At 36.8% G+C, this 13,559-nt stretch overlaps 1 protein-coding gene across 1 annotated transcript in view; it reads right to left on the bottom strand.

The window, feature by feature from the left end:
- Positions 1–13,559, bottom strand: part of LOC119144514 (dynein heavy chain 5, axonemal-like) — a 183,050-nt gene that overhangs the window by 37,416 nt on the left and 132,075 nt on the right. Inside the window, exons 64-70 of the mRNA XM_037380012.1 lie at positions 13,330–13,485; positions 12,876–13,058; positions 9,512–9,682; positions 8,704–9,082; positions 7,315–7,586; positions 5,284–5,448; positions 585–852 (exon numbers count right to left, since the gene is read on the bottom strand). Of these exons, the coding sequence (XP_037235909.1) occupies positions 585–852; positions 5,284–5,448; positions 7,315–7,586; positions 8,704–9,082; positions 9,512–9,682; positions 12,876–13,058; positions 13,330–13,485 (1,594 nt within the window). The remainder of the gene's footprint in view (positions 1–584; positions 853–5,283; positions 5,449–7,314; positions 7,587–8,703; positions 9,083–9,511; positions 9,683–12,875; positions 13,059–13,329; positions 13,486–13,559) is intronic.

The raw sequence follows: 13,559 nt of genomic DNA, 5'->3' as shown, positions 1-13,559 counted from the left end.
CATAAAAGCCCTAATCTCATCAGTTCTTATGTAAACCCCAGTATTCAGATTCACTATGGGTTGTTTTTTACTGTCTTGCCTGTGACAGAGTCTAAAGGTTGATTCAGTAACAGCTAACAAATATTGAAGGACGATTACAAAGATGCTGGGGTCAGTTTCCTGTCAACAGTGCCAGATGACATAACAAGAAGCAACTGCCACAGCTACATCCTGCAGCTTGGGAGGTTGAGGTTGGGTGTTCAGAGCACAGGATCGGTCCCCCTCTGCATCCTTGGACAGGGTCAACCGGACAGAAAGAAAAGAGTGATGGGGTGTGCTAAGCTTAAGAAAGGACCACTGACCTGGCATTCTCCACAGGTTCTACATAAACAACAAAATCACTATCAATTTCTGTTACAAAAATAAACAATATCCATTTTCTCCCCAAAAGAGTCATGCTTTACACATCACAAGACTGATTTACACAGTGCTGTATTTAGCTAATGAAACAACAGAGAATAAAAAATGAAACACTGCACAGAGTATAGTGATACAGTGGGAGGGGGAAAAACAAGCCCTTAACTCAAAAAAGCATGGTTTCCTACCTTGAGGGGGTTCATTAGTAAATTTGATAGAGGACTGTAAAAGATTGATAGGAAACTCTGGGTGAGCCTCTGTAGTGATCCAGGTCCTGAAACTTTCATTCATAGATTCTGTTGTTGCAATGGTGTCCATTAATTCACTAAGAAACTCCAAGCCAAGGTGGCAGTTCTGTAGAAGGAGCCATCCTCCATCTTGCATGCATTGATTTAGCAGGCGCCTTGCATGGACTTCCTGGCCCTGACCCATTGAAATGGCACAACAAGGAATGTTCTGGAAGGAAAAAAAGAAAGTTTCTTTTATACATGGTTCTTTAGGATGATTATACGTGTGATGTATTGCTTCCATAGGTCCATGTGTAAAACCGCTAATATCAATGGAGAGTGGCTATATTAAAACAGGGTAAACGAAAACCACAAAACCCTCCAAAACTACACCCACTGGACATAATCTGTTTTTGCAGATCTGACAGAGTCAATGGGATTAGACAAATGAAACATTTTTCCTTCCTTTTCATCACTTTCCGAAATAAAGCTGGACGTACAGACAACAACATAGCTGCCTGGCTATCCTTTTTCCTATGATGTAGACTACCTTGAGGCAGATGGATATTAAGACTCCACATAATAATTAATGCACTGAGTAAAGCCAACAATTTTGGTGTCTTTTTACTGTCTGAACATACTTATTTCATCTAACAGAGAACGTCAAGGAAGCAGGCAGGACAGGAAAGATTGATTCCCACTAAGTAATTCTTTAGCAAACATCCTGTATTGTTAATTGTCAGCGGTGGAGCCACCGATTCAGAGGATTCTAGTTTGATGATATGCTAACTCTAGACAGTTTTCTAGCTGTTAGTTTTCTGGATTCAGAATAGACAACACTCAAACACAAACACAAGAATTCTGGCAATTTATAGAATCTTTCCTCCAAAAGCCATGGGAGAAGATAGTCAGTTGTTCAGAACAACAGAAGATGATACAAACTCTCACAAGGGGATCTGAAAAAGACAAGCTGACTAGGTTGCGGTGAGGACCATACAAGTCTGTAAGTAACATGCAGGCAGACCCCTTCCGCCTTGCTGTCCTTACTACCCTTGTTCTTGTTAAGTAGGCAGTCCCCTGGCTTAGGTTGGCTGCCTGAGTCCTACCAGGGAAAACCAGAATTATCAAATCTAGTTGAGCATATTATTCTATATACACGTTGAGAGCAAGGGAATCGATGAAAAGACTTAAGTTTCATGGACATTTTTATGTCCAAGACCTATAGCTCAGTATCCCTCATGCCGTAAGCAATGAACTGCATAAAGACTTATCCATCTGGGCCTATCTTCAGCTGGCTGAGAGCTGCAAAGGCTCATCCTCAGTTTTCCTGCTACTGGGACTCTCACACTGTGAAACCAAAAGGAAGTCATTCACTCCTAAACAGTGTGGATGAGGCTGCCCTACTTTTGCAGGAGAAAAAGGTGAAGCGTATGGACACAAGCTGTGCTGGGTCATTTGGCCTTGGGGTCAGAGAACGCGCTCTAACCTGATTTTACTGAACAGTATAAATACAGCTGCTGTATATGATCTCCACATCCTGGCAAAAGATTTAAGAAGAGAATGCCGAAGATAAGAAAGCAGGTAAATCCATCTCTCAGGTCAGTAAAACCTGAAACTGCAGCTACAAGAAGCAAAGCCAACTTCACAGGCTATTTAGCTATGTGCTGGAGCAGCAAAAACTTTACCTTTTCTAAGATGTATCCTAGTTAGCACGCCCGCAAGTCAAAGACTATGACTACCCCTGCAGAGTGCATAAATATTCAGCTGGTTCATTATTCCCTAACAAAGCATCTGCTCATAATTTGCTCTTTCAGCAATGTTACCTCTCAAATGTACAATCATGAAAGGTTATGGAAACATGAAGACAAGGAAAAAATATTTTTCACTATGGATTTTTCTCATTTTACTCCTTCTGAAAGAACTCTATCAAAATGCCTGCATACAGAATGTTTCTCTCAGTAGTGATTCATACCAATGTCCCTGTGACATCTTAATACATTGCAATCCAGATGCAAACACTATCATTTTAGTCACTGGAGTGGCCCCGACAGTTCTGTTGAAGGTTCCATGCATCATTCCCTGAAAGAAGCTATCTCTACAATAACAAAAATATCTGGGTTTCATGAAGTCAAAGCACTAGGGATAATGAACTTCATTTTAATTCAGAAAGTGAAAATTTCCTCCATCTTCAAGTGAAAGTAAAGGGGGCAGCTTGCTTAATTTATAAACAAGGTTATAAAGCTCAGTAGTCACAGATACCGTTTGCATTTCTTTGGGAGAAGGCTATCTGAATAGCTAAATTTTAGAGTGAAAAATAAATTCTGGTCACAAATTTGAACATTTCCAACTGCAGATAATTGGTTTATATTGTTAATATCATACTTAGAGGTACCATCAGTATTGACAATCCATTTTAAGACTACAAATCATGCCTGTAAAAGGGAAATCACTGAAAAACATGCCAAGCATGTCTTTTGGAAATTTTCTATCATTAAGAGAAAAAAACCCCAAACAATAAATAGGATGCTTTGGACGTACAGAATCACATATATACCAAGATCAGATCCGCAGTGCAGCTAATCACTGCACTACCAAATAGACCTAAGGTTTATTCTGGAAAAAAGCAGAGAAAGACAGGAACTAAGTACAATTTGTTGACAAACTAGCAAAATAAACACAAAGCTTTCTTGTAAATGTTTCTGAAAACTATAAATGATTTCTAGATGCATTTTTCAAAAGCTGGAGAACTACTCAAGTGCTCCTCCAGTCCTACAATCTTAATATAGATTTTTACTTCAAAAAGATCCGTTTGTAGTTTGATTTGCAGAATCTGGATGCCTTTTGTAAATTTCAATGGTTTCTATATACTGTGTGGCAAGATCCTTACTTCAAGAGATCAGACAAATACTTTACAGTTAACTTTACATTTGCAGTTGATATTATAGTTGAAAATCAGGTTTATGACAGCCTAGCTGATGTTGCCTTGTTCACAAACCATTTGTGAGTAAACAAGGCAAACTCTTCAGCTCTTTTGCAACCTCACTTTCTATTATGCTATACATGTTTCCTTGACGCATGAAAGCATATTAAAACTGCCCTCTGCAATATACTTTCAGAATGACAGCAAAAAAATGCTGTTTTTTAACAGTCACAATTACAGAGCACCCTCTACCTCCCAGCACTTCCCCAGACAGGCTAAGGTCTTGATCAAGATTTGACAGAATGGGAGAGCATTTTGTTCCACTCCTTGCAAGAGTTACTCTAAGTTACCAGCTGACTTCAAGAGACTCTGTTAGGTTAGCATCCTTCATCCCTTTACATGGTCAATTGGATAGAAATATTCAACTCCTTGATGGAAGTCAGAATTAAGTTTCAATTGTGTGTTCTGAATTGCTTTCAAAGGAGCCACTCTTCATTGATTACAGAAACTAACTCATATTTGAGACAGAGTAAGTACCTATCTAGGAGTCCATTTCACAGGATACATACGCTGAACAGCCAAACAGGTGAGTGAAAACATCATCACAAAGCTGACACTCCATTTTTGTTCATACCACAGGCCATGAAAACAGGAATCTAATCACAACCACCTAACGTGTTTACCTGGACTTGAAAAGGGACTGAAAGAAATTGCTCATTTCTAGTCTGTAAATACTCTTGCAGTTAATTTCAGATCTTCTACAAAGTGTTTCTCGTACCTTTTGAAAAGGCAATAGAATAAATTGTGAATAGGAATAAAATTGTTCTTCCAATGCATTGCTTTAAAGAAACCTAAAAATTCTGCTTGCCCAACTGCCATCCTTCCCTCTCCCTGTGTCTGTACATTGGCTGACTATCTGGCTGCACACTTTCAGGTGACAAGGATCACATCAAAAACTTCAGACTTAAGATTCCTAAGTTTAAACATTCAAGTGAGAGTGAGATCATAATTTAAGCACTCTTTACCACAGTCAGACAAATAAAATAAGAGTCCTGATTTTCCAAGAACACACATTTGAACTTCCCAATTAATAAGGTAAAGAGATTTGTGGGTGCTTTTGCACGTAAATTTTACTTAGTGCATACCCTAAATCCTGCACCTCTAAATGAAGATGTATTTTAACAGGGAGGAAAATTTATGGAGATCTAATGTGAATAACTTATTTTTTTAGGAAAATTATACTTGCATCTATATTATGTGAACTGTAAAACATAAAGCACAGAGTGCCTTAAAGTGATGCTGTGCTGTAAGAAATGTTGAACATCTCCATCAAATAAACTGAGTGAATGGTAGGCTCTTCAAATTAATTTCTCTTGTCACCATATTTATGATTTTTTTCTGCAAGTGAATGTGATGCAGTGCAAACCACAGGTATTGCTTTGTTCTTTTTATATATATATATATATATATATCATATACTTTCACTAAGTAATGGACTATCACAGTCTGCTGGATAAAGACAGAGGGCTCACTGGAATCAAACAATGGGAAAATGCAGGAATGTAGTATTTCCCTTTCCTCAGTAAACGCATTTTGGTTACTGGTCCAAAATTAACTTCCAGAGAACACTGTTAAATATCATCATTCAAATTTCTATAAAATGTAGAAATACTGTTTCTAGTTCAAAGGATATTTTAAAATGTTTTTATCAGCTCTAGCAAACTCAGTTTAGGAGGATACCTTTGATTTTGCAAGACGTTCTATATTTTCAGTGGGGTCAGACCCCATTGATAAAAAGCATGTCAAAGGTGTTCGACAGTCACTTTCTGTCCACATTGCTTCCATTTCAAGAATAAATCCTTCTGCGTATTTCCCTCCAAGAGATTCTGCAATGTAGTGTCGAGCCTAAAAAAAAAAGTTACCAGAAATATCTACCTTTTCTTTTTTTTTTTTATTTAGCATTAATCACTGATGTGAAATTAACCAACATGAAATTTGGACTTTCTAAACTTTCATTTTTAACTTTGGTGTAACAAAAGTTACAGTCCACAGGAGGCAACCATCGAAATTCTCAGACAGCAAGGTTAAACACAGAAAAGAAAGAATTCTGCTCACACAACAGCCATCCTGTGAACATTTTTGCTAGAGGATGCTAAATGTTTTCTTTTGAAGAACTAAATAAATCCATGCAGAATAGATCCCCTGCCAGCTCTGAAGACAGCCCAGATATTGCCCCTAAATTACTGACTGCTAAAGATTGGTGGATAGCCAAATAAAAGAGTTTCTTTACACCACCGGCATTCTTAGCTCCTCTAAGCATATACTGTTGACACCGTCTCTTACAGCATAGCAGATTAGATAGATCTTTCATCTGACCCAGTTACAATCTTCCATATATTTGTTGGAACTTCAAACAAATTCTCCTGTCCAGCATGTATCCAATTCAAGTCTCTTATGCTGAATATCTATTTCTACAAAACATAAACACAGCTCAGACTTTATCTTTAAAGGTCAAACTTCCCCTATGCTTCTATTGTCCTCGTTTCACAGACATTTTCTAAAAGGACTTCTAAAGCTATCCTGCTGTATGAAATGTTTTTTTGACTGACATGATTTTCCAATCGTGTAAACTACTAGCACAGATTCTGAGGCATGTATTACAGAAAGAAGCACCTAGGAACAAGGTGGACTGAGGAAAAAAACAATTCCAGAAAAAATAACTTAATCATCCACTATTAAGCATAACTTCCGCCCTATTGAAGAAAGGTAAAATTTTGTAACACTTAGGGAAACACCGTGGGGAAAGATGAGATAAATGCTAACAAACAGGATCCCCTCTTTCCTCAAAAATTACAGTTTTTGAAACCACCTTCAGAGACATTCTTTCTCAAAGATGGTTGTGCAAGACAATAAGAGTGTTGATAAATGAGCAGTAGTAGTTTTAATACTTTGGTCTATTTGAATTGTGGCAGATGAAGCTCCAATACTTCTCTCTCATATACCAGCTGAAGAGAAGAAAAGGAAAAAGGATTCAGGGTGTCTTGTTGGAAAAAAGGTCTATGAAAAAATGGTGTCCCCTAAATACAATACAGGTGCTACCATAACATGTAACATGTAAAGTTGAGATACGCAGGAAATCAAAAGTGCTACTTTCCAGTGTAGGTAAAGACAAAAAAAAAAAAAAAAAAAAAAGTGAAAAGAGGATCCTCACAGATGCATACATCTATTTTAGACTTACATAGAGAAGAAAAATCCAAATACCACAGGCTGTGGAGTAACTGCTAGTCTACTGCAGTTTCTTTTACGATATATGCCACGAGACAGTTTTAATTATTAATTCCTCAGCATGGAGGGTAAGTAAACAGTTTATCTGTTATTTTAGTGCACCAGTCATCAAAATGAACTGTTCTCTTTCCACTTCCTCTTTGAAAAATAGGGATGTATCTTCTGATTCACCAGGAGAATGCAACTGCTTTACAAGTCTCATGACTCCACTTTAGAAATGCCACACACACAAAAAAAAGTATTCTTACAGCTCTGACAATTTATTCCATGTCTTGCAATGCACTTTCTAATTTCTTGCAATTACATAAACTAATATTTCTTTCACATGTATTTATTATAAGGATTTCAATATCTGATTTTCAAAATAGCTCACTCTGAAACAAATACTACAGTAAAAACAAATTCAGAGAACAGAAGTTTGGTACTAGCAGTTCTATAGGAGATGGATGCCACATGGCATAAACATTGTATAAAAGTATATCTTACTTGGGCAACAGTATGATCAGGGCACCAGCTACGGACAAGGAGCAGTTTACGGAATTGATCCAGTAAGCTGTCATATCCATCAGGAATAACAGCTTTTTCAGGTGCTGCTTCATCAAACCAAGTTTTCCAGGACTTCTCATTCCTAACAACTTGCACCAGTAGTTGGTTAAAAGGGTTCAGGCTAGATAACTGCACAAGATTGAGCCATGTCATGTCAAGGATCCACTTCTTTGGTTTTGGTTCCACAGAATTCAGATCCAAATTGGCACCTCCTACAAAGTGAAAAGAATTATAGAGGAAAACAACCACTGTTAAGCAGAAAAATTACAACTAATATAAAATACTTATTTCTATAATTTAGGGAGTAAAAATCTTTGTGAACCAGGACATGGAGACCTAAAATTTGCAAGGAAGAATCATTTAACAAAAATCTATTGAGGCAGTGGTCTCAGTGCCTTCCAAACCTGATATCCCAGTATTTTTTTGCACTTTTTCTCCATCTGTAAAGCTGGAATACAACTTGCCTAATAAAATAAAAGGATACTCAAACCCAAGTCTTCAGACCAGATGTAGAAAGGACCTATGGTTAGTCCCAGTCTCTCTTCACCTAGACTACACAATAAGAAAGCAAATTTGCATTCATTTCCAGGACTGTGCAACTCCAATAGCCCCTTAGCTCAAGCACCACAGCATGCCCGTTTGCACCTCTAACAAAGCCGAGTTACAGCTGAACATGAAATCAGTGTTTGCAAAACAGAGATACCTGGATGGCAAGTACCTGACTCTACTTACTTCAGTACCTGATTGCACCTGTGTATCTTGGAGACAGTGGGGTCCACTCCCATTGAGTTTTACAAACCATACTAAAATTTTTCTTTGTCATAGTGTTTGAGTAGTGACATGCAGTGGTGGCATAATGCAATGCAATATAACAATGTTTTACAACACGTAACAGATTTCCACTTTTCATACTGACACTTAAATTCAGTACAGAGTCTTCATGCATTCACATCCCTGATCGTCAGCCATCGAAAGAGATTTTGTTGACTGTTTCCAACCTCAAAGACATAGGTATGTGGTAACATGAAAGAGGCATGCAGAAGAAAACTACAGGGTGTCTTACAAAGTAATGGACTTTTTTTCCTGTTTTGCTATGTAAAACAGTTAAATAACTTCATCTAAGCATTATTTTGATAATAAATAATCTAATATTGCTCTTGTTTTGGAAAATTTGTCTCTTAATTCCTTCTTGGGCTATATATGCTTTCATTCACCAGTGAAAAAACATTAGATCCACTGGATACAATGTATTGTTAATGCAATCACAGCAAAATCTGAATTCGGCAATTCACAGACATATGTAAACAGGAATATTTTAAAAGAAATTACCTTTGATCAGTGTCTCAAACTCAGTGTGTGAAATTTTCTTGGCCTGCAAGTCAATCTTCAGTGCCAGAAGCAATGTAAACAGGAATCTGTGATTTTCATACAGCCCTCGAACTGTGTACTTGAAGACTTCATAGGTGAGATGCTCGATTACATATACTACCCTTTTTGCTGTGATTTGAGATTTCTGAGATCTTTCCACTGATAGGTCAAAAATGCCAAGGAACTGCCGTAAGGATGTTTGGTACATGACATTAACCAAGCTCATTTCCACAATTAGGAAATAAAGGATGCTTCCACGACCAGCAACAGGCCGATACTCTTCACGTGCAGTATTGATTTTCACCTCTGTCTCTGCTGCTATGTTTAATTTTTCACTGACCTTAAAATTAATGGAAAAGACCATGAAGAATAAGTCATGTCACTTGTGATTTATACAGCACAAGCAAAAAGGAAAGGTCTTGATTAAGATCACAATGGTATTTTTAGTCAAGCTTTGCTTCTCTCTGTCAGTTTTTCAACACAGACATTGTGTCTTCATGTTTTCAAACACCAAGCACAATGTGATTTGATTCCAAATTACACCTGCAATGTACACCTGGAATATAAATTAGTAGCCAGGTAAGAGTTTAATTTTCCAACATTTTATGAAGAAACAATGATAGTACTTCTACTATTTATTTGTTAAGAAGTCAGATGTTATATAGTGGCTCTGAACGGATAAAAAAACAAAGCCATTTAAAAAAATCTGTCTACAAATGATGTTTAGATTACAATTACAAAATGTATCTGCAATGCATTCAAAATTCACCTCTTCTGCTGTTGTTTTCGTGATTCTTAGGACTTCTATCAGGGACTCATCTTCAACCAAAGAGCCCTCTGTACTGGTTAGACGGAAGAGTAGATTATCTTCAAGCTCCTGCATTTTCCTCTTGTTAGATGTCACTTCTTCCATCAGTTTGACTCTTTCTGCCTCCAGTTCCTATATTCAGAAATTTTCCTTAGAATAGTTAAGATTAATTCAAAGAAATATTCCTTATAATGACACAGAAAACATCTGATTTCATGCATGATAGATTTCAGGCTTTGTTGTTTTTTCCTCTAAAATACAGAAATATTATATACTAAAGTGATTTATATGTATATTGTATTTATTTGATTAATGAAGCCTACTGGGAAGTGAAAACACACCAGAATGACCAGGAAAAGCTTGCTCATAGTAAGATGCACAAAACACTAAAGCTTATTTCCAATGGGAAGTGATAAAAGCTACATTACATTAAGTACTTTAAATTAAATTAGACAAAGGACTGAGAGATGAATTGTATGGATGAATTTTACATGGTTAGGGAAGTTGAATGGATGACCTTTTCCACTTCTAATTTCTGTGATTTTGTGATTTTGCAAGATACACTACTGCTTGTAACACAGGAAATGTTACAATTATTATCTATGTCATATCAAATTTTTAAGCTATTTCTACAAGACAGACAATGGCAAGGGAACAATGACAGACAACTCAACACAATGCCAGGTAAAATGAAGCATCTGTACTGCACAGTCCAACACAGCTCAGGTATACCTTTGCTGGCTAACTTTATTTAATCAATCAAGTCAAACTTGTCTAGTTGTCTACCCACACCTATGGCTTCAGTTTATTTTCATTCTTGTCAAGAAGATGTACAGAGTTATGCATACAGGAGAGGCTCTCCTGTATTTCAAAAAGGTGACAAATTTCTTTACTCTCACAAACTTTCTGTTTAGAAATCTGTTTGCAATATATTCTAGGGCTATAGAACGTAGCTCTGTGGAAGCTACAAGTAACTGCATCCCAAAAGAGGAGAATGACTTAAGCATTGGTCATTCAGCTTCAATTTTCTGTATTTTCTCCTCTGTCTTTACTATTAACACACCAAAAAAACCTGAATTACAGAAAAAGAGTAGTTCTACAGAACACTCAAACATGCATTTAAGTATATGGCGAATTTCTACTTAAGCACATGCTTTATTTAAGAACAGGCACCTCGGCCATTCTATTTGTAAGCCTGTAAAGGTATCTTTTAGAAACTTAGCAAATGTACCAGATGCCAGGCTTTTTTTGCCAGAGGATTTTGTGACCACATTTAACATAAAAAATAGCTGTTCTGAACACAAATAGTGGCAGCAACTTCATTATCAAAGTACAAAAAGATGCTGATAATTTTTTTTTAATCATATAGTTACAGGAACAAACTTTACATCTGAGAAGAATAAACACTTCTTAGATCATATATTTCATTTATCATTATAGCAATCTTTAAGAGTATCTTGGTTCCTTTATTACTTTAGCTCAGTGATCATAAACTTGTCTTCTTGTTTGTAATAGAAAACCTGTTCTTCAGATTCTCTCAGATTTTCTTTGAACTAAATTTATCAGAGCTCCACTAGCCTTGACTATCTACACCAGGACACTCATTTCTTACTGAGACAGAACCACAATTTCTTCATATCTGCTAAAGGGAAGAAGTTTGATCACCTGCAACCATGTCCCTGTGCAGCAAGCAGTGCTGATACCAGTCAGCTACCCTTGCACTCCAGCTGATACACAGCACTGGACGAATATTTTTCAAACACTATATTTTTGACCCCAAATGCAGTCTAGGTGTTGCTACATACATTCAATATGAATTCTCTAACAGTTTTGTCCAGGAAAAAAAAAAAAAAAAACCAAACACAAAGGAAGCATATTGGGGCGAGGAGGGGGGAGCAGGTGGAGATGGGTTTTATATGTAAGCCACGAGAAACCAGTTTCATTTCTATCTTGATTTAAACCTCTGTCTTTCCTATCAGGGGTAAGTTAGTCAGGATAGTTCCATCCATTCCTGCTGATGCTGTTGAATTTTGCTTACAAAAATACACATGTACTGGAGTAAAGATTAAAAGTTTTGCATCCTTAGCATTTGTTGCACCCTGGTAATGGATAGCTTTTCCCCAAAAGCTATTGTAGCCTTCACATTTTTTGTGGAACAATTCACAAGAAGTTTGGGCATAACGATGACTTTCTAGCCTCTGGTTATGACTGTCAGGCTGAAGGAAGGGCACTTACATTCCAGTCCTCACTTCAGCAAATTCTTGTTTGAACAAAGTAGAAAGGTGTTGGCCAGAGAAAATGACAGCAGCACTAAAGCACACAGGTTAGAACATGCTTTGGGAAGTCAAAGGAGGAGGAATTAATTCCCTTAGGTAGGGAACTGCTCTCACATGAGCAAGATTGCCTGAGTTACTGAAAACAGCAGCTCTGCTAATCCAAACCTTAATTTTTGTTACTTTTTTTCACAAAGGCACAATTACAAAATGTTCCATTTGAAATAAGTCATTCAATATTACGTGAAATACAACTTCTGTGCTTTCACTTTAATGAGAAAGGAAGAAAATATTTCACTTTAGTGTAATTGGGCCATAACGTTCACTTATTTATTGGTATGATTGCCATAGTAAAACACACATGTTTGTTCCCAATGCTTATGATGAATTGAATCCTATGTTTTTGGATAACCAGGCTGTTAAACTAGATCTCACAAAAAGAAACAGGAACGATCTCGGAATTAAATTATTGTGGAGGATGTCTCAGATTTTATATTATGAAATAAAACTACTGAAAAGCACCTGAGAGGATTTTTTTTCCTATATTTGCTTCCACATAATCAATGGAAATTTTAGTAAGAGCACAGACAGTCAGTCTTCAGGGCTCCTTAAAAATCTCATAACTCCTTGCACACTAGAGCTTGGCTGGCAAAAGTAGTTTGAGTTCATAAGCATTTTTTCATGTAATTCAAACTCAGTTTAAAAAGGAATTCAGAAATAAAAGAGGTTTCTGACTGAACAAGGAGCTTTTGCTATATATGAAAGAATAAATATGCTTTATGTATGTCATGTATATGCCTGTGATGTATTTTTAATGAATAATTTCCTTCCTTCTCTTTCCAAGCCCAGATCTTAAAATAAATGTTCAGGTCCCTCTACTCAATTAAAAAAAAAGTTCCACACTGTCTTTCAGCAAATGCACAAACACCTAAACTTTCATTCACATTTTTGTTCTTGCATTTAATTTCAACCAAGACATTGAATACATCCACTGATAGTGCATATATTGAACAAGCCTTCCCTCTATGCAAATATTGCAAGTTACTAGATACCTGTTTTTCTGTGACGATGACACGGCCAAGGAGCTGATCTTCCAGCCCTTTCATAGTAACAGTAAAGTCAATCACAGTTGTTCTTGCACTAATTTCTGGAGTATAGGCAGGATTAGCCAGTTTTGTTGTCATGTAAAGGGTAAACCCCTTCATCAGATCTACCTCTTTGTCACCTACTTTCACCTGAAAATAAATCATATTACTCAATTTTCAAAAGCTGAATTCAGAAAACACTTATTTTATCTAGTGAAAAACAGATGAACTCTTTTTTCAAAATTTTCATTTACACTTTTTAAACTTTCTGCTTACAGGATAAAAAAACAATCAACCCAACCTCGTTCACTACTAATCTTTCTAAGGGTCACAAAGGTACAGAATCCCACAGTATCCAGGCTACCAGATACCTAGCATCTGTTCTATTCTTTTTTAATTTCATGTTCACAATTCATCTTACTTTGTAGGCTGAACCAGATTTTATGAAATTTTTTTCCAAGATGTTATCTAGAGCAGGATCAAGGTCCTCTCCAACATCTTCAATTAACAAAGGTCGGCCAAGAGACAGGCAGTCTTCCACATGACTTCTGAAGAACTTGTGGTTCATAGCTGTAACCTAGGAAGATTGGTTCACAATGTGGCATGCTTTTGAGAACATTAGAAAACAGCATAAAATCCATTGCAAATTTC

Source organism: Falco rusticolus, chromosome 3 (genome assembly GCF_015220075.1).
Source record: "Falco rusticolus isolate bFalRus1 chromosome 3, bFalRus1.pri, whole genome shotgun sequence".
NCBI classification, from domain to species: Eukaryota; Metazoa; Chordata; class Aves; order Falconiformes; family Falconidae; genus Falco; species Falco rusticolus.
The sequence above is the reverse complement of the archived record's forward strand: the minus strand, read 5'-3'. Positions and strand labels throughout refer to the sequence as shown.